Source organism: Puma concolor, chromosome C1 (assembly GCF_028749965.1).
Source record: "Puma concolor isolate L17-30 chromosome C1, mPumCon1.1.hap2, whole genome shotgun sequence".
Taxonomy (NCBI): Eukaryota; Metazoa; Chordata; class Mammalia; order Carnivora; family Felidae; genus Puma; species Puma concolor.
Window position 1 is genome coordinate 17,079,551 of NC_141674.1, and position 22,264 is coordinate 17,101,814.

Consider the following 22,264-nt stretch of genomic DNA (forward strand, 5'->3'; position numbering starts at 1 on the left):
ACTGTGGTGCTTCTGACTTACTGTTTAGTAGAACATGATTTTTTTACAGTGTTTCCAAGAGTGGTGGTGACTATTCTAAACCCTTCAAGATCTCTCTTCAGATCTTTGCCATATTCAGAAGCATGCATTTGTAAGATGATCAGTTAGAAGCATGTGCTTGTAAGCGATCAACATTCTTTTTTTTTAAATAAAGCCAAATGACCCTCATGAGTATCTTGGGACCAGGATCATATCTTGACTTTTATAAATCCACATCAAGTTGGTGTATACATCTTAAATCTTAAAAGTTAAGGGAACTTGAGGTCATTTTCTCTAACTTCCTGCAGTCAAACAGATATTGTATCCACCCATTTTATGGATGAGGACTTGAAACAGTTAAATGGTACGACCAAGGATACACAAACACTTGGAGGAGTGAGAGAACCCAGAGATCTTCTTTCTTATACATAGACTAGTCCTTATATCCTCCCTCATAGAATCATTTAAAGTGTGCGTTTACCCTAAAAACAAAAAATCTAAAGCAAAAGAAATTATATGATTCTCCTCTTTTTCTTTCCTCTACCCTATTCTTTATTTTTAAACTATTATAGGACTGAATATGGTGCATCTAGAGTTTACTAATCTAAGTAGTCTTTTGTATGAGGATTCTTGTGAGACTTTTGTTTTCCCTCTTCAACTAGAAATCTAGTTAATTTATCTACCTCGTGAAAAAGAAATGAAAGCTAGTAACTTTTATGGAGGCCTTCTTTTCTTTTAAGTGTTATATCTCTGTTACCTTATTCTACTCAAGGTGCTACTTATATGTCAGAATCAGGGAGGAAATGATTTCATGGAATAGAGTGTCTATATCCTCACCTCCCTCCCGCCCCTTTCTGCTTCTCTAATCTACCCAAAAAGGTCTTTATATTCCCTTAAATATTTTATGACTTTTAACTATGTTTTCAGAGAAAGTGTGAGCCTGTCAGACCATTAGAAAGGCATTTCTGCTTTAGCATGACTGCATTTTGAAAGGTGATGCTGGAATTTCCTGTGTGAAATTGAGAGAAAGGAATTGAACTGAGGGGCAAGATTGATATGTAGGCAGCCTTGAAGCTTTAAAAAAATTAGGATAGCATCTTTGAAACATTCTAAATTTCTGGAATACCAGATTCTGTTAAGAGCACACAAACACTAAGTGTAAATTAGGGCTGAATTATATGTACTACTGGTACTTTTTAATAAGGATATTATTAAAGTAAATTGTATTCTTTAAGGTTTTTCCTTCAAAAGGTGATACTTATGAGTTACATTATCCAGAGTGGTCTGTTAGTTCATTTTGGAAATATCGTATTAAAAGAGTGCTTTACTTAGTTTTTGAACAGCTTAGGTTCCAAGTTAACCTATTTTTTGATTCTTTGATAAATGGTTAGAATTTTATGTTATACAATTTTCACTTTTATATTGATAGTGTTCTTCCTTCCTTGAAATAATAGTCTTCATCCCTAAAAACCAAGAGGAAGAAAATAATTACAGAGTAGAGACTTTTTTGTTTTTAAAAATTGACAAAGTATTTAAGAATAACTGGGTGTTTTGGATGTTATGTAGAAGAGAGAAATGGAGAAGAATATTACTCCACACATATATTAGTGTCACAACTTTTGGCTTCTTTAATTCCTTTTGATAATCATTTGGTGTTTGATTTAAAGGCACTTTTTTTTTTTTTTTAATGTTTGTTTATTTTAGAGAGAGAGCAAGCAGGGGCAGGGCACAGAGAGGGGGAGACAGAGGATCTGAAGCAGATTCTACACTGTCAGCATAGAGCCCAATGCAGGGCTTGATCCCATGAACAATGAGATCATGACCTGAGCTGAAGTCGGACGCTTACTGACTAAGCCACCTAGGTACCCCTAAAGATACTTCTAAAACTGCCACATGACTTAAGTAAATTAAAAAAAAAAAAATTATTCATTTTTGAGAGACAGAAAGTGAGTAAGGGAGGGGCAGAGAGAGAGGGAGACACAGAATCTGAAGCAGGCTCCAGGCTCTGAGCTGTCAGCACAGAACCCCAGGTAGGGCTCAAACTCATGGAGCCACGAGATCATGACCTGAGCCAAAGTCAGATGCTTAACTAACTGAGCCACTTAGGCGCCCCTAAATTTTTTTAATTGTTACATATTCTCAAGATTCTCAAAGTTAGCCAACTATTTTAGAGTGATTTTTGACATACAAGCACTTGGAATGAGGAGCCAAATATCATAAAATTTAGTGTTTTTCCCTATGTGGTTTTTTGACTGTCTTTGACAGTAATATTTTGCAGTAGGATTACTGTTCAATGATGACTTAATAAGCATGTAGAAATTAGTATAGCTAAAAAAGAAAACTACCCGTTTTGGGGAGGAAGAAGTACGGTTTGTAGAGTTCGTTGGTTTTCATGTTAATCGTATACACTTATGAAGGTAACCTATTTTAAGAGATATTTGTTCTGAGTACTCAGGATTATTGTGTAGATAATGCCCATTATAATGAGACATGTTTTTGGTCTTGGTTTTAATTTTTGTTTATTTTGATTGGGTGGTAGGTGACTAGGGACATCAAAGCTATATATAGTTTTAGAAAATTTCACATTACTGAAATAACCTATATCCCCGATAGCCAGCCTTTTTTTTTCTTGCCTTAATTTCATGTTCTACCCTCAGTAGTATGGCTCTTACTGATTATTTTTTTCCTTAGGGAATAATTAATCATCCTGACAGTTTTTAAGTTAGATTCATTAAATGAGAGAATTGTTGGTTTAGTAATGTAAGTACATGTGTCCTCATTATCTACTGTCAGTGGGTAAATTTTTCTTCTCTCCCAAGAATTTTGTTTCTTAATATGCAGTCCATATTAGCATTAGGCATTTTTGCTTGACCTCTTGTTAACCATTTCTAGGTAGTGTTTAATGTCTTTGTGGAAACAACACCCTAATAGCTTAGCTATAATTTTCTAAGTTACATCTTTACCTGCCTTGTTCTTTTTATTTTCTTAGTCTCACTGTGCCTTTCCTTTAATTTTGTTTCCATTATCAGTGTTTCTAACTTCTTGTTTTATGTGCTTTAAATGATTAAATATGGATATCTGGAGCCTATTTGATTGCATATAATCACTTCAATGGTGTTGAATTCTGAAACTCTTTAAATTATGTCTTGATATTTCCATGAGCTGGTAGTTAAGTATATCTTTTATAAGGTGATCTTAGAGATAGAGGTAAAATTCATGTAAGTATATTTGTAAGGGCATCTTAGAAAGATGTCCTTAACTACTACGATGTACTAACTACATATAAAAATACCCAATTTGAAGAGTTTCAAAACAATACACTTCAAAATAATACAATTTTACTTGTATAGAGGATATGTATACATTATATGTACATGTAGTATACAGTATGCGGTAGCATACTTTACTTGCAGTGTGTAGTAAAGCATTCCCAATGTTTTTGCTGGGAAAGGTAAATTCCTTGCTTTCTTCTGTGTCTTCATCGTAGTCTGCCTAACTGTTCTCACTGTTTGCCAGTATTGACTTATGGAACTAATGGGTGGTACCACTGATGAGATATGCGTTCCTTACTGTTGGTTATTAAACCTTAAAGACCTCTCCGTGTTCTCTGCTGTAATCTTAAAAGACAGCATTTGGTTGTGTTTTCACTCTAGTTTCTTTTGCTTTTCTGTTCACATATTTTCCTCTATTCTAGTTCTTTAGTTTTAAGATTTAATGTGCACTATCAGTGATGCTAATTTTAATTAGAGTATCTTCTAGTGTTACAAAGTTATGTTGTGGATGAAGAAAATATGCTCAAGGCTTTGTTATGTTTTCTAAGGTAGATTGTGTCACTCATTACTAAACTGTAATTTTTGGAATGTTAAGCTCAAAAAAGTGAGTAAATTCTAAAGATGTTGAGCTTTTGGGCAAAATAAAAAAAATTTTTTTAAAGGAAGTAAGATCAGTCTGTGAATGAGGCAGAGCTTTACAGGGGTTCTTCAGGCAAAAAAACACAGTCTTGTTATCCCTAGTTTTGTGTTTACTTGCACGTTTCCCAGAAGTCCTTTGCTTTCTTTGCTAGGTGTGGAGGGTGCAGCTTTCCAGAGTAGACTTCCTCATGACCGGATGACTTCTCAAGAAGCAGCCTGTTTTCCAGATATTATCAGTGGACCACAGCAGACCCAGAAGGTTTTTCTGTTCATTAGAAACCGCACAGTAAGTTTCCATGTCTGCTTTTTTCCATTTGGATTATTAATAGTGCTTATTACTTTTATGGAGAATATGGGGAAAAAGAGAGGAAAGAATTATAAAATTATCTATAACATGTGCCACTATCCAGAGGTAACCATTGTTAAAAGTTAGTTGTTTTTTTTCTCTTCAGGTAGTTTTTTAGAAGTATACTTAATTTTTGTTTTTAAAAAATTGAGATGCTATTTCCATACAGTCTTTGCATCCTTTTCATTCTTCATAACCTCATAAATGCAAAGAATCTTTATTTAAACTTAAAAAAAAATTTTTATTTATTTTAAATGTTTATTTTGAGAGGGAGAGAGGGAATCCCAAGAAGGCTCTCTTTGTACTGTCAGCATGGAGCCTGATGTGGGGCTTGATCCCACGAATCATGAGATCATGACCTGAGCCAAAATCAGGAGTTGGATGCTCAACTGACATAACCACCCAGACATCCCTCTTATTTTAAATAAACTCCACACCACATGTGGGGCTTGAACTCACAACCCGGAGATCAGGAGTCTGGTGTTCTACTGACTGAGCCAGCCAGGTGCCCACACGTTTTTTTTAATGTTTATTTTTGAGGAAGAGAGAGAGAGAATGGGGGAGGGGCAGAGAGAGGGGGAGACACAGAATCTGAAGCAGGCTCCAGGCTCTGAGCTGTCAGCACAGAGCCCGATGCAGGTCTTGAGCTCATAAGCTGTGAGATCATGACCCTAGTCGAAGTTGGACACTTAACTGAGCCACCCAGGCTCTCCAAAACTTTTTTTTTTTTTTTTTAAATAATCATTTTGTCTTTCCTTCTCAGGATGAAAGAAACTCTTACTCTGTTCTTGTCATCTCGTTCAACCTCCTTCTCAGGCCAAATGCTTGATTTTAATGTCTGCATAATATTTCATCTGACAGTTGAGTCATACTTTTAATTTAGGCATTTAAATGTCTGTTTGTGCTTTATTAAGCTCTGAGTAGCTTTATACATTCTTGAGTCTATCTCTGGTTATTATTTCCTAATGGTAGAGTCCTAGAAGAAAAACTACTTTGTCAAAAAATAGGAACAGTTTTGATATATATTGTCAAATTGCCTCCCAGAGAGACTGAGTCAGTCGGCACTCCCATTGCTCTGCCCTTGCTTTGGTTATCAAAATGATGATCATCTATGCTGCTGTAATAGACTAAAAATATTTCATTTCTTTTCCATGTCTTTAATTACTTAGACTGACTTCTTCACATTTATTAGCTATTTTTTCTCTGAATTTTTCTTTCATGTCCTTTATTCATCAGAAATTTTTTAGCCATAGAGTAGAAAAGGGCAGCACATATTCATTATACTCTAAGGTGATATAAAGTAAAAGAAATTTATGTTGTAATTTTAGCTACTTTGAATATAGTTCAGGGATGTCATTTTTAGCATATCTGCTTTTTAGCTACCACTAACTTCTTTATATTGGGTATTAGATTGCAAAACCACTGCTGAACTTAGATTGCTAAATGTTATTTAGCTAGAGTAATTGGTGGGTTGTGCTGGGTTCTCGTAGTACAGAATAAAGGGATTTGGGGTGTATGGAAAAAAACGGTGATTTTTTTTTTAAAAAGTGAATGGAAAATTCATACTGTATATTTCGACACTTGTTTGTCTTAGAATCAGCTTCTGTGTATAGCATATCAACGTTTGATCTGAATGGGCTTTTTCAATAAGATTGTCATTTTTTTTGTTGTTTCTTCTGAGGAAAGTTTTCATTCTTTACTTGAATTTGAGTGGTTGGTTTACAGTGATTTCTGTTTTCTCTGATTTATATTCTGTGACCAAAATCCAGATTTCGGGAAGTAAGGACTGGCCCAGGTTAGAGTTGTGGCCTTTGGCTATAAAACTGAACACAAATCATTCTCTTATGAGAATTGTGTCAGTTCTCTCATTTTTTTTTAAAATTTATTTATTTATTTTTTAACATTCATTTATTTTTGAGACAGAGCGAGACAGAGCATGAACGGGGGAGGGTCAGAGAGAGGGAGACACAGAATCTGAAACAGGCTCCAGGCTCTGGGCTGTCAGCACAGAGCCCGACGCGGGGCTTGAACTCACGGATCGCGGGATCATGACCTGAGCCGAAGTCAGCCGTTTAACCAACTTAGCCACCCAGGCGCCCCTCAGTTCTCTCATCTTAAACTACATCTTTTGCCTCTAAATTTTGAAACCACAACGTTAGGATTATTGAACTACATACCATGACTTGAGCTTTATTTGATAGGACGGACAGAGGAAAACGGCTTCTGTTGAAGGGTGAGGAACTTGGGCCTGGTGTGTATGTGAGGAAGTCCATTTTGCCTTGACCGTGGCCACCGAGAAAAGTAGAGGGTGCTTATGAATTTGGTCATATCCCTTTGTAATTATATTTATTTATACAGAACCACATTTCTTTGTTGAACTTTGGAGCAGTTAATTTTTAGCTAAGACTTAAATATGGTGGTATTTAGTTGGTCTTGCATTTTTACAGATGTGTATTCAGTTTGAAGAGCATTTATGTTAGAGTCTATTGATGGTACCATAATATTTTTCATTCCCCATCTTACTGCTTTTTCAGCAGTATTTGAAATAATTGACCACTCCCTTCTTCTTAAACACACTTAGTTTAACACAGTATTCTGTTTTTTCTCCTGCCTACCTGGTTGTTTGTCTTCTCTGACAGCCTTGTAGTCTTATCTTTAAAAAAAAGGCCATTTTGTGAACTGGTTGGAGTTCCTTAAGGCTCCTTACAGTCTGTTCCTGCCTCTGGTGTATTTTTGCTCTAGGACCCCTCTTCTGTACATTGGCTTCATTTATCACCCATAAGCAAATGGCTCCAGACCTTAACTCTCTTAAGAACCCTAGCTCTTTTTTTTTTTTTTATTTTAAAAAAATTTTTTTTTTTTTTCAACGTTTATTTATTTTTGGGACAGTGAGAGACAGAGCATGAACGGGGGAGGGGCAGAGAGAGAGGGAGACACAGAATCGGAAACAGGCTCCAGGCTCTGAGCCATCAGCCCAGAGCCTGACGCGGGGCTCGAACTCCCGGACCGCGAGATCATGACCTGGTTGAAGTCAGACGCTTAACCGACTGCGCCACCCAGGCGCCCCAAGAACCCTAGCTCTTTATCTAGATGCTAGTCTTGTATCTCTTTTTGGTTGTCTTGAAACTAAACTCATTATCCCTTCTTTGAGTGGCCCTCGTTTAGTGAGTAACATACCAACTCATTTAGTTGTACAAGCCCCAACTGGAATATCCTTGGCATCTCTTCCCCCCTCCCCCTGCCACCTCTGCATATCTAATTGATCATTTGATTTTGTGGATTTAAAAAACAAATTTTTTTTAATGTTTATTTATTTTTGAGAGAGACAGAGACAGAATGCGAGTGGGCTAGGGGCAGAGAGAGAGGGAGACACAGAATCCAAAGCAGGCTCCAGGATTTGACTGTCAGCACAGAGCCTGACGCGGGGCTCGAACTCACTAACTGTAAGATCATGACCTGAGCCAAAGTCGGACGTTCAACCGACTGAGCCACCCAGGTGCCCCTGATTTTGTGGATTTTTTTAAATGTTTGTTTATTTTTGAGAGAGCAGAAGCAGGGAGCTGGCAGTGGGGTGGGGTGGGGTGGGGACTGAAGATTCGAAGCAGGCTCTCTGCACAGACAGCAGAGAGCCAGGCTGAAACTCACCAAGTGTGAGATCATGACCTGAGCTAGAGTCAGATGCTCAACCAAATGAGCCACCCAGGTGCCCCTGATTTTGTGGATTTTACCTGCTCAGTATCTCCAGAGTCATGTAACTGAGTTGGTCCTTGTCAGCTGTATGATACTGGCAAGTTACTAGGTTTTTTTTGTCTTTTTGGTTTTTTTTTTAGGCTAAATATCTTGCAGCTTCTTCATTATATATATATAAATTATATGTGTGTGTGTGTATAATTTATTGTCAAATTGGTTTCCATACAATACCCAGTGCTCATCCCAACAGGTGCCCTCCTCAATGCCCATCACCCACTTTCCCCTCTCCCCCACCTCCCATCAACCCTCAGTTCTTAGTATTCTTAGTTCTTAGTTCCTCAGTTCTTAGAACCCTCAGTTCTTAGGGTATTCTTAGTATTTAAGAGTCTCTCATAGTTTGTCTCCTTCCCTCTCTGTAACTTTTTTTTTTCCCCCTTCCCCTCCCCTCTGGTCTTCGGTTAAGTTTCTCAGGATCCACATATGAGTGAAAACATACGGTATCTGTCTTTCTCTGTATGACTTATTTCACTTAGCATAACACTCTCCAGTTCCATCCACATTGCTACAAATGGCCAGATTTCATTCTTTTTCATTGCCAAGTAGTATTCCATTGTATGTATAAACCACATTCTATTTATCCATCCATCAGTTGATGGACATTTAGGCTCTTTCCATAATTTGGCTATTGTTGAAATTGCTGCTATAAACATTGGGGTACAAGTGCCCCTATGCATCAGCACTCCTGTATCCCTTGGGTAAATTCCTAGCAGTGCTATTGCTGGGTCATAGGGTAGATCTATTTTTAATTTTTTGAGGAATCTCCACACTGTTTTCCAGAGCAGCTGCACCAGTTTGCATTCCCACCAACAGTGCAAGAGGGTTCCCGTTTCTCCGCATCCTCTTCAGCATCTGTAGTCTCCTGATTTGTTCATTTTAGCCACTCTGACCGGCATGAGGTGGTATCTCAGTGTGGTTTTGATTTGTATTTCCCTAATGAGGAGTGACGTTGAGCATCTTTTCATGTGCCTGTTGGCCATCTGGATGTCTTCTTTAGAAAAGTGTCTGTTCATGTCTTTTGCCCATTTCTTCACTGGATTGTTTTTCGGATGTGGAATTTGGTGAGTTCTTTGTAGATTTTGGATACTAGTAGCCCTTTATCCGATATGTCATTTGCAAATATCTTTTCCCATTCCGCTGGTTGCCTTTTAGTTTTGTTGATTGTTTCCTTTGCAGTGCAGAAGCTTTTTATCTTGATGAGGTCCCAATAGTTCATTTTTACATTTAATTCCCTTGCCTTTGGAGATGTGTTGAGTAAGAAATTGCTGCGGCTGAGATCAGAGAGGTTTTTTTCCTGCTTTCTCCTCTAGGGTTTTGATGGTTTCCTGTCTCACATTCAGGGCCTTCATCCATTTTGAGTTTATTTTTGTGAATGGTGTGAGAAAGTGATCTAGTTTCATTCTTCTGCATGTTGCTGTCCAGTTCTCCCAGCACCATTTGTTAAAGAAACTGTCTTTTTTCCATTCGATATTCTTTCTTGCTTTGTCAAAGGTTAGTTGGCCATACATTTGTGGGTCCACTTCTGGGGTCTCTATTCTATTCCATTGGTCTATGTGTCTGTTTTTGTGCCATCTTCCAGCTTCTTCAATAATTCACTCATTTGACCTGGCTTTGTGTTCTATCAGTTTGTCAGGAATATAACCCTCACTGTTTCAATGAAAGGAAAGTGTATATTTGAGGCCTTAAAGTTGAAAAGATATTTTAAAGTCTATGTCTGCTTGTGTAATAAAATTTCTATCATTTAAATACAGTTGCAGTTGTGGTTGGATAATCCAAAGATTCAGCTGACCTTTGAGGCTACTCTTCAACAATTAGAAGCGCCTTACAACAGTAAGTGGTGTTTTTAGTGGGACTAGTTTTGGCTTATAGTTCGCTGATAATGAGTTTTTCACTCATATTTCCATCTTTGCCTTGTGCTATGCAAAAATAAGCCTTATAGAAAACTATTATGTGTGTTTTTAATTATTAGTTTTTACATTGTAAGTTCAAGAGATTGCTAATAATTTCCCAAGGACTACATTTCAACTTTAATCCACGGCGTACCTTGTTGACATTTGATTGGCTGGCTTTCTCATTTTCCACTTGCCACCAACAAAGTCTTAAAAAATTTTTGTCAAAGTAACTGATATAATACTACTTTTAAAGGGTTGGTTTTATCCTTTATTTCATCTATAGCGTATTGTCCTTCTTTAAAATAGCAAATTCTATGATATGCGTTTTGGACTACATCATAGACTAATGTGCTAGGAATCACTTTTCTAAAGGAGTCACATTATCTGAGGCTCGTGGATAATATGTACTACAGAATAACTTCATGATGGAAAAACAGAAGAGTTAAAGAGCTTTCTGTTTAAGCTGCCTAAAATATAAATATGTTGTAAAATCCATTTATTCCGTAGGTGACACTGTGCTTGTCCACCGAGTTCACAGTTATTTAGAACGTCACGGTCTTATCAACTTCGGCATCTACAAAAGGATAAAACCCCTACCAAGTAAGGACTTGGCCAGTGGACTTCGTGGTCTTAAGTTACAATTCTAGGACTCTGTTTTATTTCTAGGAGGCTTTTAGCATTTTTTTTTTTTTAATTTCTTAGTCTAAAGAGATTTAAAGTAAAATCTCTTCATAAATGTGCATTTCTTGTAGTTTCTGGTCTGACAGGTGTACTTTAGTGAAAGATTCTGAATTTCAAATTTAAGAAAAATCAGAAAACAAAATTTGTTGGGGCGCCTGGGTGGCTCAGTCGGTTAAATGTCCGACTTCAGCTCAGGTCATGATCTCGCAACTTATGAGTGCCGCATCAGGTTCTGTGCTGATAGCTCAGAACCTGGAGCCTGGAGCCTGCTTCGGATTCTCTGTCTCCCTCTCTCTCTGCCCCTCACCCACTCACACTCTGTCTTTCTCTCTCTCTCAAAAATAAATAAACATTAAAAAAAAAAAAAAAAACGAGAAGTCTGTTATGAAAGCAGAGATTTGAGGTTTTCTCTCATTGACCAGTTCTTTATACTGCCAGGAATCCAGGAGATAGGGATATTTTGAGAATTAACACATATATTTATTTATTTTTGATGCTTTAATAATTCTGCAAAAAGAGATACTAAGGACTGCAGAAGTAGAGCTGAAAGAAAACAGCTTTAAGAATAAATTGGCTACTCAAATTGTCCTAGTATAATTGGGAAGTAAATGAAACAGATAGTCATAAGTTAACCAGTCACAGATACCAAAGCAGATGATTGAGGTGTATTGAGAAAGTTAATGTTTAAAGGATTTCATTTATAAATTTTTAACATTGAATTAAAGTTTATAAGTTTCAGATATTTGCTTATTTGTATTAGTTTCTCTATTTTGAAAATAAGTGAATTGTTTACTTGGTAAGACATCATGATATGTTAAGAACCTAAAGGTTTTCGTGATTTAAAAAAATGATGAATACAAATTCTTAAACCTACGACCAAATATTGTAATTTTTGTTTTTTACTTTTAGCTAAAAAGACAGGAAAGGTAATTATCATAGGCTCTGGGGTCTCTGGCTTGGCAGCAGCTCGTCAATTACAAAGTTTCGGAATGGATGTTACACTTTTGGAAGCCAGGGTAAGAATTTTATTTTGTGTTTAGAAGCTAACCTAATAGAAATATGATAGGTATTCGTCAGTGCAATAAGAAATTATCTGTTGCAAATTAATGAATCCTACAACTTGAACTAAACCAAACTGATTTATATAGTACTCACAGTGTTTTAGATAGTGTTAGTATATTGGATAAAGCATTTTTGACAGTAAAGCTTTGAAAGGTGTTCAGTGAGTATTTAGAGTTTATGAATGGTGCATATAGCCCTTTGATGGATATTTTCAAGTCATTGTTTCTTGCAGTTAGCTTTCAAATTTTGGGCCTTCGTGGATGTACCCTGTGCAGGTGGCAGTTATTTTTAGTGTGGAACATAGTGAATTGTGTTCCCTGTTTAATAGTAAAAGAGGTGCTTCTCAGGTGCTTCTCAGGCAGCAGTTGTCTTGAGGGCCTGATGAAGCCAGATATATTGGTTCCCTTATCATTTGTCCTAGAAAGAGAAATGGAAATTGAAGGAGGAAAGGGATGATGGCACAGAGTGGGGGAAAAAAGAACATCAAATTAAGATGCTACAATTCAGATTATTTTCATGGGTAATTTTTGATATTTAGTTATCTTCCAGTGGCTTAAAGGCCTCCCTGGGCTTACACCATTTAAAAAAGAACAATAAAACAAACACTTCTCAGGTAACCTAAAAATCTAAAATTTTATAGAAGCTTTCAAAATGTTTTGTGCAGTACAATCTAGGTTGCTTTTTATTGCTAATTTTTTAAAATATTCTTTTCAAATAGAGTATGAAGAAATCAGAATAATTTTTATATGGTCTTACTAAATATAGGTAATTCAGGAAACATTTGTGTGCCCTCTTGCCCTTTGTACTAGCAATACAGTGATGAATAATGGGATCATTATGATCCCTACCCATGCAGGGTCCTAATCTAGCTGACAGGTTTTTGTTTTACTTTTGTTTATTTGAAGGTTACAGAGTATTCTCATAATATCCATGATTGAAGTATCACTACAGCTCAGTAATTTTTCCCATGGAAACTCCCTGGTCAGCAGAGATAAACCAGGGCCTGTTGAGGAATGAGAGCTATTGTTGAAAGTTTATGCTCAGTAGACACCCTGCCCCTGGGCATGGGGCTGCACTGGAGAATCATTTGTTGAAGTCATCTGTCATTCCCAGCTGACTTAGGGGATGAAGGGCAAGAGTCAGAACATGGTGGTAGAAAGATGGCATTTAGTGCTACGTTACAATTTGTGAACAGATATTTTCTGTGTGAGTGGCCCTTGGTCAGCCTGTATAGTAAATGGTATTAGAGACAGCTGGGTAGAGAGAGAATAGTAGCTGTAGCTAAATAGTATCTCTGGCTGTCAAATTGTTTTCTATCCCCTGTCACTTAGTTCTGTGTCATTCATTAACCTACCACTCCCTCAAATAGTTAAACTTTGTTTGCACATTGTGCCCACACTGCATGCTATGTATAAACTATACCTTGTTAAATTATAAAAGAGGCCTGGGATGGTACCATGCCAGGTTCTCATGGTTAAAATAGAATTGATGATTTTAGCCATTTAATTTCTGAAAACAGGATCGAGTGGGTGGACGAGTGGCTACATTTCGCAAGGGAAACTATGTAGCTGATCTTGGAGCTATGGTAGTAACAGGTCTTGGTAAGTAGTCTTTAGTTGTGTGCTGTTAAACAAGGTCTGAGACTCATTATCAAGCTTCTGTTTTAAAGCCGTAAATGTGGCTTTAAGATATTTTGGTTTAGGATACTGTTCTTAGTGTTCATAAGAGGTAGATTGACAAATAGTCTTCCTGAAAAGATACATCACTATATGCAAAATTTAAATTGTACATGTTTTGACCTATTAGCAGATTCAGTTCTAGGAAATTATCCCAAGAAAATGACAAGTGAACCATGTTGTTTGGAGCTTTTTACATGTGGCACAGCAAAACATTAGAACCCATAGTGGTGAAGATTAAATTATTATACAAAGTGAACTATACAGCCACTAAAAATTATGTAGCCTTATATTAACCTGAAATGATGGCCAGTTTATTGCTAAGTTGAAAGAAGATTACAAAACAATACATGTGTTATGATCCTTTAGTGTGTGTATGTCTCTAATTTTATGCACACAAAATCTAGAAGGATCTATAATAAAATGTTAACTAACATGGGGTTTTTTTCCTTCTTTACGCTTATCTTACATATTTCATATATCCTACATTTACTTTGGGCATTTTTTGATCTATAATTCACGTACCCTAAGCTTTGAGTATTTTAAATTTTTAGTAAAAATACTTTTGCTTCGATTTTTTGTTTTCTTTTCATAGTTGTGTTAAATATAATAGTTTGAGTTTTTTTTAGGAGGGAATCCCATGGCTGTGGTCAGCAAACAAGTAAATATGGAACTGGCCAAGATCAAGCAAAAATGCCCACTTTATGAAGCCAATGGACAAGCAGTAAGTTGAGGACAAACAGAACTTTTCAAAATTTATTTGGTTCAGTTGAAAACAACAATGTGGGGGAAATGTGTGGATGAACGTGCACACATACCAGTATGGGCCAAAGGTAGAAATGATGTGATATTCTGATTGTTCCTTAACTCTGAGCTATATAGGAAAGGATTATTACTGTATAAATGCAAATTTGCATGCCTATTTAGGCATTTACCTTTAGACATTTAATGAAGGCTAGGTAGACAGGTAATTTTTTTGTTTGGCTGTGGCCACCTACTCTAAGAGACCTGTGGAATTGACGCCTGATTCTTCGTTTCCTTGTATTGTGCCTTCCATCATGTGCTTTAGCTCTGTGTGCTCTTTATGACTTCAGTTTTGTGTGTGTAGGTTCAAGATTTTGTTGAGCTAATAACCAGCTGGTGATATTGAACTCAGATGCTTAGGTAGATTAAAGTATTTGTTGACCAGAGGCATAGGAGCTTCCATACTTAGCAGGTAATAGTGTGGAAGTGATGTTTGCTATGGAGAGTGAGAGTAGTTTAACAACTATGTTGAGAGGCTTAGACTATAAGTGAGTCCTAATTTTGGAGGGTGGGTGAAATTCAAAAGTTTATATTCAAAAATTTTTACTAACTCTTCCCCTATCAAGAATGAAGAAGTTTATAATTCTGGGGATATAAGCATCATTATATTTTGAGGAAGGGAAGATTCGATATGCATATAGTTTAGCTATTGTTGCTAAAAAGGGTAAGGTCCCAACTCTTGAATTTAGTCTAAGTTCCATGTACATCCTCACTAAAGCCTTTAGGTTTTATGGGGTTCATATCAGAAGAAGACAGACTTTCAGGGAATGGTTTGGCTCCCGTTCACATCAGTCTGGGTTCAGATTCCTCCCAGGGCTTGTTTGGGGGGCACAGGTTAGCCTCTAGCAGCATAAACAAAATAGAATGAACAAGAAAAAAAGGAGGAAGTAGAGGTTAACTCAGCAATTCAGAGAAAAAAAAATTCAGTAAACTTCTGGGGTGCCTGCGTGGCTCAGTTGAGTGTCTTACTCTTGATCTTGGCTTAGGTCATGATCTTACTTGGTTGTGAGATCAAGCCCCATGTCAGGCTCTGCACTGGGTGCAGGGACTGCTTAAGACTCTGTCTCTCCCTCTGCCCCTCCTGCGTGCGTGCACACGTGTGTGCACACACGCACGCTACGCAGAGGTGTGCACTCTCCTCTCAAAACAAAAAAACCATTCAGTAAACTTTCGTTACACTGTAAAGATCTGTAAAGGCTATAGAGAGGAATAAGACAGTCTGTGGAATATAAGACTCTACAGTCTAGTGGGACATGTACACAGATGATTTTTTTCCCAGCTTTTTATTATGGAAATTTTCAAACCTATACAAAAGCAGGGGCACCTGGCCGGCTCAGTCAGTGGAGCATGCTACTCTCTATCTTGGGGTTGTGAGTTCAAGCCCTAATTTGGGTGTAGAGATTATTTAAAAATAAAATCCTTAAGAAAAAAAAAATAGTAGAATAGTATAATATAATAAACTTTCACTTATTCCAGTCTTGTTGCATCTGTTAAGTTCTCTGTCTCTCTCTCTCTCTCTCTCTCTCTCTCTCTCTCTCTCTTTTTTTTTTTTAAGAGTGAGCTGGGACAAGGCAGGGAAAGGAGGGAGGGAGACAGAGCTGACATGGGGCTCAATCCCGTAACTCTGGGATCATGACCTGAGCCAAAATCAAGAGTTGGATGCTCAACTGACTGAGCCACCCAGGGTCCCCTAGTCTGAGGTATTTTAAAGCAATCACAGTCAATCAAGTATTTATTAAATATTTACGAAGATCTGGCATTGTTCTCAGCATTGACTATGTATTCTCTGCCCTCAAGGGTCTTAAATTCTAGTGACTCCAGATATTTTATGAACCCAAGAACATCCGGAATTGTAAGTGTCATTAAAATCTGTGCTTCCCCCTGGGCTCTGGGTGACTCAGTTGGTTAAGTGTCTAACCTTGGCTCAGGTCATGATCTCATGGTTTTTGAGTTTGCGCCCCACATCAGGCTCTGTGCTGACAGCTCAGAGCCAAGAGTCTGCTTCAGGTTCTGTGTCTCCCTTCTCTGCCCCTCCTCTGCTCATTCTGTCTCTCTCTCAAACATTAAAAAAACAATGTTTTTAAAAATCTGTGCTCCCTCTCTTCCCCCACCACTGAAACAAAAAAAACGACCCAACCACAAACATATTACTGATACATATATGAGTAACATAAAATCAAGGCAGATTAACATAAAATCAAGGTTAGATAAAGGATAAATTGCTACAGAAGAGCCAAGGGTGGGGGGTGGTGAGAGAGAGACACTCTCTCTGAAAGTGGGAAGGGCAAGAATGGAAAGAGATTTGGAGGGAAAAAGCATTAGTGAAGATGGCTTAGAACTTAACCGTGGTTGTAGAGGAAGGTTAAGACAGGTTTCTTTCTTTCTTTCTTTCTTTCCTTCTTTCTTTCTTTCTTTCTTTCTTTCTTTCTTTCTTTCTTTTTTTTTTTTTTTTAATTTTTTTTTTTCAACGTTTATTTATTTTTGGGATAGAGAGAGACAGAGCATGAACGGGGGAGGGTCAGAGACAGAGGGAGACACAGAATCGGAAACAGGCTCCAGGCTCTGAGCCATCAGCCCAGAGCCTGACGCGGGGCTCGAACTCACGGACCGCGAGATCGTGACCTGGCTGAAGTCGGACGCTTAACCGACTGCGCCACCCAGGCGCCCCTCTTTCTTTCTTTTTAAATATTTATTTATTTACTTTGAGAGAGAGCATGAGCACAAGTGAGGGAGGGGCAGAGAGAGAGGGACAGAGAGAATCCCAAGCAGGCTCCACACTATCAACATAAAGCCCAACATGGGACTCCATTCCATGAACTGTGAGATCACAACCTAAAACGAAATAGAGACCTGGACACTTAACTGAGCCACCCATGTGCCCCTTTTGGTTTTTTGTTTTGTTCTTAAATGTTTACTTGGAGAGGTTTCTGAAGGAGGATGAGATTATACTGGTGAGGGTAAGATACAAAGCTGAAGTTGAGGGTGGAGGGTGTTGCTTACTGTGCTGATTTGTAGGTTGGGACTTCAGAGGGATGAGAGCAGATAGGTGTTTTAAGTAGATAGGCAGTAATGTAGAGAAATGAATTGAAGCAAAGTCTCTGAAGCGGATATTACATTAATCCTCAAGAAGTAACGGAATCCAAACCAAAGATGATCGTTGAGACACATTGTCTTTTTCTTTAGACTCTCCTGAATGTAGAACAGGTTTATTTAGTCTTTCTAATAGTAAAAAGAATTTTTTATAGTCGAAATCTCTAGAGAAATGTTTTTCTCTTTTCTTGGTGTTAGAGGAACTTTAACACATTTTTAAAGACATTTGTTTCCAGATAGTATACCAGTATTCCCCTCAAGCATGGCCTAAGTCAGTTTGTTCCTATATAGCTAGAGTAGTAAGGAGGATTCTTCAAGCAGTGTCAAATTTGGGAGAAAATTCTTTGCAGCTTTGAGTCCTGTTTGCCTTGAGTTAATCAAACATAAGAAGACATGTTAATGTTTCTGTATCTTGCTGTTCCCAGTAGTCTAGCTCAAAGTAGAAATGGACACTTTTTAAACAGTAGATTGGCTTTTGGCTTATGGGACAGGCACTAAGAGCTTCTAGTTCCATTAATTTTGCTTATAATTGCAAATATGTTTCTTGACTTTAGAAACTGAGGATTAAGTAGGTCAGTTACTTCATTCTCTCATTTTGCAGGGGAGGAATCTAAAGCTGAGACATGGTGTTTGCATAGGGTCATTGTAGTCAATACGTTGTAGAACCCAAGATACATTGCCTGGTGTTCCAGATCAAATTTCCTTACAGGCATACCTTGTTCTGTTGCACTTTGCTTTACTACACTTACAGATATTGCCCCCCCCCCCCACCTTTGTAACACAAATTGAAGGTTTGTGGCAACCTTGCATAGAGCAAGGGTATTGGCACCATTTTTCCAGCAGCATTTGCTAACTTTGTGTCTCTGTGTCAGGTTTTGGTAATTCTCACAGTATTTCAGAGTTTCTGATTATTATTTGTTATAGTAATCTGTGAACAGTGATTATAGCTTACTGAGAGCTTAGATGATGGTTAACATTTTTTTTTTTAGCAATAAAGTATTTTTTAACTAATGTGTGTACATTGTTTTGTAGACATAGTGCTGTTGCACACTTAGACTACAGTACTGTATAAAAAAACTTTTATATGCACTGGGAAACCAAAAAATTCATTTGACTCAGTTTATTGTGGTGGTCTGGAACTGAACGCAGTATCTCTGAGGCATGCTTGTACTTCAGAGAAGATGGGGGCTGGAATAAGTGTGTGCAACCCCAGCTGCGTATGTGCATCAGCTGAGTCTCCTTCTCCAAGAGCTTTCTTTTAATAGTTAATACTAAAGAGGCATCAAAGCCGCCTTAGAGTGGACATTCACTCAGCCATTGATTTTCTTTAGTAAACTGTCAAATGAAATGGGATTGTCTTCATTCTTTGTGGACAGCCTCAGTGCGAAAGAAGGTGATTTGATGGTTCTGTTAGTACATAGAAATTAATTTTCATCTTACACAAAGTCAGCAGTTAACTCAGAGTGACAAATATCATTTGTAATACGGTCTTAACACATCCACCATACCTAGTCATTTTGCTGCTGTGCGAGAAAAATCACATAGCAAGTGGTTTTTGCTCTGTTAACTTGTTGTTTTAATCACAATCATAAGAATCCCTGAAAGAGTTCACTTCTTTATTCTCTGTGGTTGTGCACTGGCAGCTAGGCTGTTGAGCTTCTGTGTTTGTTTTTGATAGAAGCTTTTTTTATGTCTCCAGATGACTAGAACAAGGGCTTTCTTATTTGGTTCTAACATAGGATATCGCAATGAATAGAAGTGTCTTCTGAGCCTATAAAAACAGAGCCAGTACAACAGCTGCCCTCAGATTGACTGATGATGGAGTTAAACTCTGAACTATGTTGTAACTGGATATGGAGATAGTTGGGAAACAGGGTAATTCATATTTCAGAAATATTTTGGGAGTCACCAGTGAGGATACTGGAAACATGGATTGGTGGGGAGGTGGGAGAAATATAACTGTAAATGTTTTCCGTATCTCCTATACACCAACTAGTAACTCAGGGGCTTTAAAATCGACTTTTGTTTTGGCTTTTTTGAGTAATGAAAAGGTACCTTAATCAAATTCCTTCGGTGTGTAGCATTGTGTATTCATTATAAGATCTCTGGTCTCCATGGTGGGGAGGGAGTTGTTTCTTTTGTTTTTCTTTTTTTTTTTTTTTTTTTAAACAAAGTGAGGCCCAAAGACTCAGTTACTTGGAGAAACAGATCTTGATTTTCTCCTTGGGAGTGGCTCAACTGTTATGAGGAAGAAAAATATACTTGACAGGTAACAAGTACTGGGTCTTTTATAAAGGCCATTAATTGGGTATATACTCAGTACCTACCACAGTTTACCAAGTTTTTGCCTATATTCACATACAGTGATGCTTATTAGGTTAGTCACGCTTGTGACACAACTACTGCCCTTTTCAGTCTTCCTATTCCTTTGTGGAAATAGTTTTAGTATTTTAATGGTAGTTTCTCTTTTACATTTTATAAATCAAAAAATCTCATGCCTGCCTTTAATGTTCCTAAAGTTGTAAAATAGTTACTTTCCTTTCAAATATAGTTATAATACTGACTTTGCTTTTCCAAACTTTATTATTCATTTAATAAATTTATGGAGCACCTCTATTACTCATTTAATAAATTTATGGAGCATCTCTACTATGTGCTAGAAACTACTAGAGTGAACTCCTTAGACATGTGTGTGCCTTCACACAGCTTAGTTACTGGTTTATGGAAGTCTATGACATCTCCTAAAGATTTCTTATGAGGTAAAAAATTGGGAGGAGGCAACCATCTCCATTTCTAGAATCACAATGAATCTTATTTGGATTAGGGACACACCTGTTGTTCTTATTCTCCCTTTAGGGATTATATAATGCTATGTCTCCTTTCTTTTAGCTATTTGGGAATTTAAATTAAAGACTCTTCCGATGTAAATTTTTCTTCCAGGTTTTACCAAAGGTACTAATCTTAATCTTTCGTTTGATCATCATTTTAGAAGTGCATGGAAGTGGTATCAGCAGAGATTTACCAAAGCCTCTGTTGGCCAAATTGGGTCACTATAGCTATTTTTCATTGTATTACTCTTCCTGAGAATTTCTCTGGCTAAATCTCAGAACTTTGGGTGTCTAGAACCTACCTGCCCATAACTCCAGTCTGCCTTGCTGCTAGAGAACTTATGCAGACTGGAAGTCAGAGAAATGGACAGTGTTTTGAAGACCTACTAAAGACCTCATGATGACAGTGCAACTAGAGGTAGAACTAAGGAGAGCTGCCTTCCTATGAGATGACTTCTTGCAGGATTAGGGACCTTATCCAGAAAGTCGCTTGGTTCTCCTTAAATTTATTCTACATGGGCTAGACACACAGGCTGCTCTTCCCCCAGCCATGTTCAGGGTTGCTCCATATAATTTCTACAGGATCAAAGCAATCAAGATTGTACCCATTCAGAGCCGTGAGACTCACCAGATTCTCATTTGAAGGAGCTGTTTGGAGCCTTTCATAGAGAAATAAATGGCTCTGAAAAGTCAGAATCAAAATCAGTTTAAGAAAAAATCTGTGTCAAGTGATACCCTTTTTGTTTGATTCTTTGCTAGAAAATGATATCAGAGATCCTTTTCCTTCTTAATTTGTTGTTAATAGGTTCTTAATATGTTGTAATCTAGAAATCCAGCTGCCATCAAACATGGTACTTATTAGCCTTTTGCAATCATTTGCTAGGTTCTTTTCTCAGGATGCAGTATAAGAAGCTAGAATAGAGTGGCCAGGTAAAATTAAAATTGTGACTTGTGTTTAAAGATGGCCAGTATTTCAGCTCCTTTCAACAACTGTTCGTGGAACTAACAGTTCAAGGGTTCTCACCAAGGGGAAGATGGTAACCTGAAACAGGTACTTAAGGGCTGCTCAGGTTTGTCAGTTCTTTTCATTGTCAAGTAGAACATACCTGACTAGCTTGATTTTAGAAACAGATTCAAGATTTAAATATATCAAAAATACATTTTGGTTTTTTCCCAGTCAGTGTTGATTTCCTAATGGACAGGTATTTGCTGTTTTCCAAATATTTCTTAAATTTCAAAGTGGAATTTTAAAGTTAATGGGGAAAAACTCCAGGTTTCAGAACTATCCCTGGTCTCTCTGGCAACAGTCTTAAAAGTGCTTAACTAGGTGGAAAACGGATGGGGCCTAAGTGCTGTTTCTCTTATTCTGAAGAGCAGAGTCTCGAATTAGAGCAGTGGACCCCAGTCAGTGGACCAGAGATGCAGTCTGTCATCCTTGCTGTCAGTCAGAGGAGGCAGTAATCTTTTGGTTTGGTGTTTGTTTGTTTGTTTGTTTGTTCAATTTTGTTGTTTTCGTCACTGTTCTGTGTTTCTCCTTTTCTGTTTTACTGAGTTTTGCTTTATTCCTCACTGCTTTCTGACACCATCTCCCTTTACACCCTCACCACCCCCCACCCCCAATCCCCACCAGCTGCTTTTCTTTTGCCCATTTATATGCCTTGACTTTCCCATTTTGGTGTCTATACAGTCTGTTCCTTATTTCTCTGGTGGTTGCAGCTTCTGAGCTAACAGAATGCTTCTGTCATGCTATGTGTTTAAAGCCTTGATTTTACTGCTGTCGTACAAAACTAAACTTGACGTGGCTGTTGGGCTGTTATTTACAGTTTATTTCTCTCTCTGCTGCACTGGTTAAAAGGACACTGTCAAGGTATTTTTTTTTAATAATTTTTCAAATCATTTTCTTCACTGTTTACAATAACCCATTAAAAGCTTGAAACTTTAGATCTTTCCCTTCCAAAGATCCTCTCCATCATACATTCACACTGGTTTGTTGTTGTAGAGTTGCGCCTATATGTTGGGCTGGTGCCATTTGAGTTTTTGTCATTGAAAGCGCATGTAAAAAGGTTTTTTTGTGGGGGGTGTGGGTGGATTAAAGGGGAAAGTGTTATGAATCAAGTGGGCTGCTCAGCAGACAGAGGGAAGAAACAAAAGGTCAAATTTGGTCCCTCTAACCTTGACAGTGTCCCTTTAAATGTTTCTCTACCACACA

General features: G+C 37.7%; 1 protein-coding gene across 2 annotated transcripts in view; it reads left to right on the forward strand.

Annotated features, from left to right (window-relative positions):
- KDM1A (lysine demethylase 1A) overlaps nucleotides 1-22,264 on the forward strand; it is a 63,138-nt gene that overhangs the window by 25,048 nt on the left and 15,826 nt on the right. For both annotated transcript variants that reach the window (XM_086716009.1, XM_025933580.2), the window contains 6 exons: nucleotides 4,082-4,215; nucleotides 9,774-9,852; nucleotides 10,422-10,514; nucleotides 11,505-11,611; nucleotides 13,177-13,258; nucleotides 13,963-14,057. In XM_086716009.1, the coding sequence (XP_086572135.1) occupies nucleotides 4,082-4,215; nucleotides 9,774-9,852; nucleotides 10,422-10,514; nucleotides 11,505-11,611; nucleotides 13,177-13,258; nucleotides 13,963-14,057 (590 nt within the window). The remainder of the gene's footprint in view (nucleotides 1-4,081; nucleotides 4,216-9,773; nucleotides 9,853-10,421; nucleotides 10,515-11,504; nucleotides 11,612-13,176; nucleotides 13,259-13,962; nucleotides 14,058-22,264) is intronic.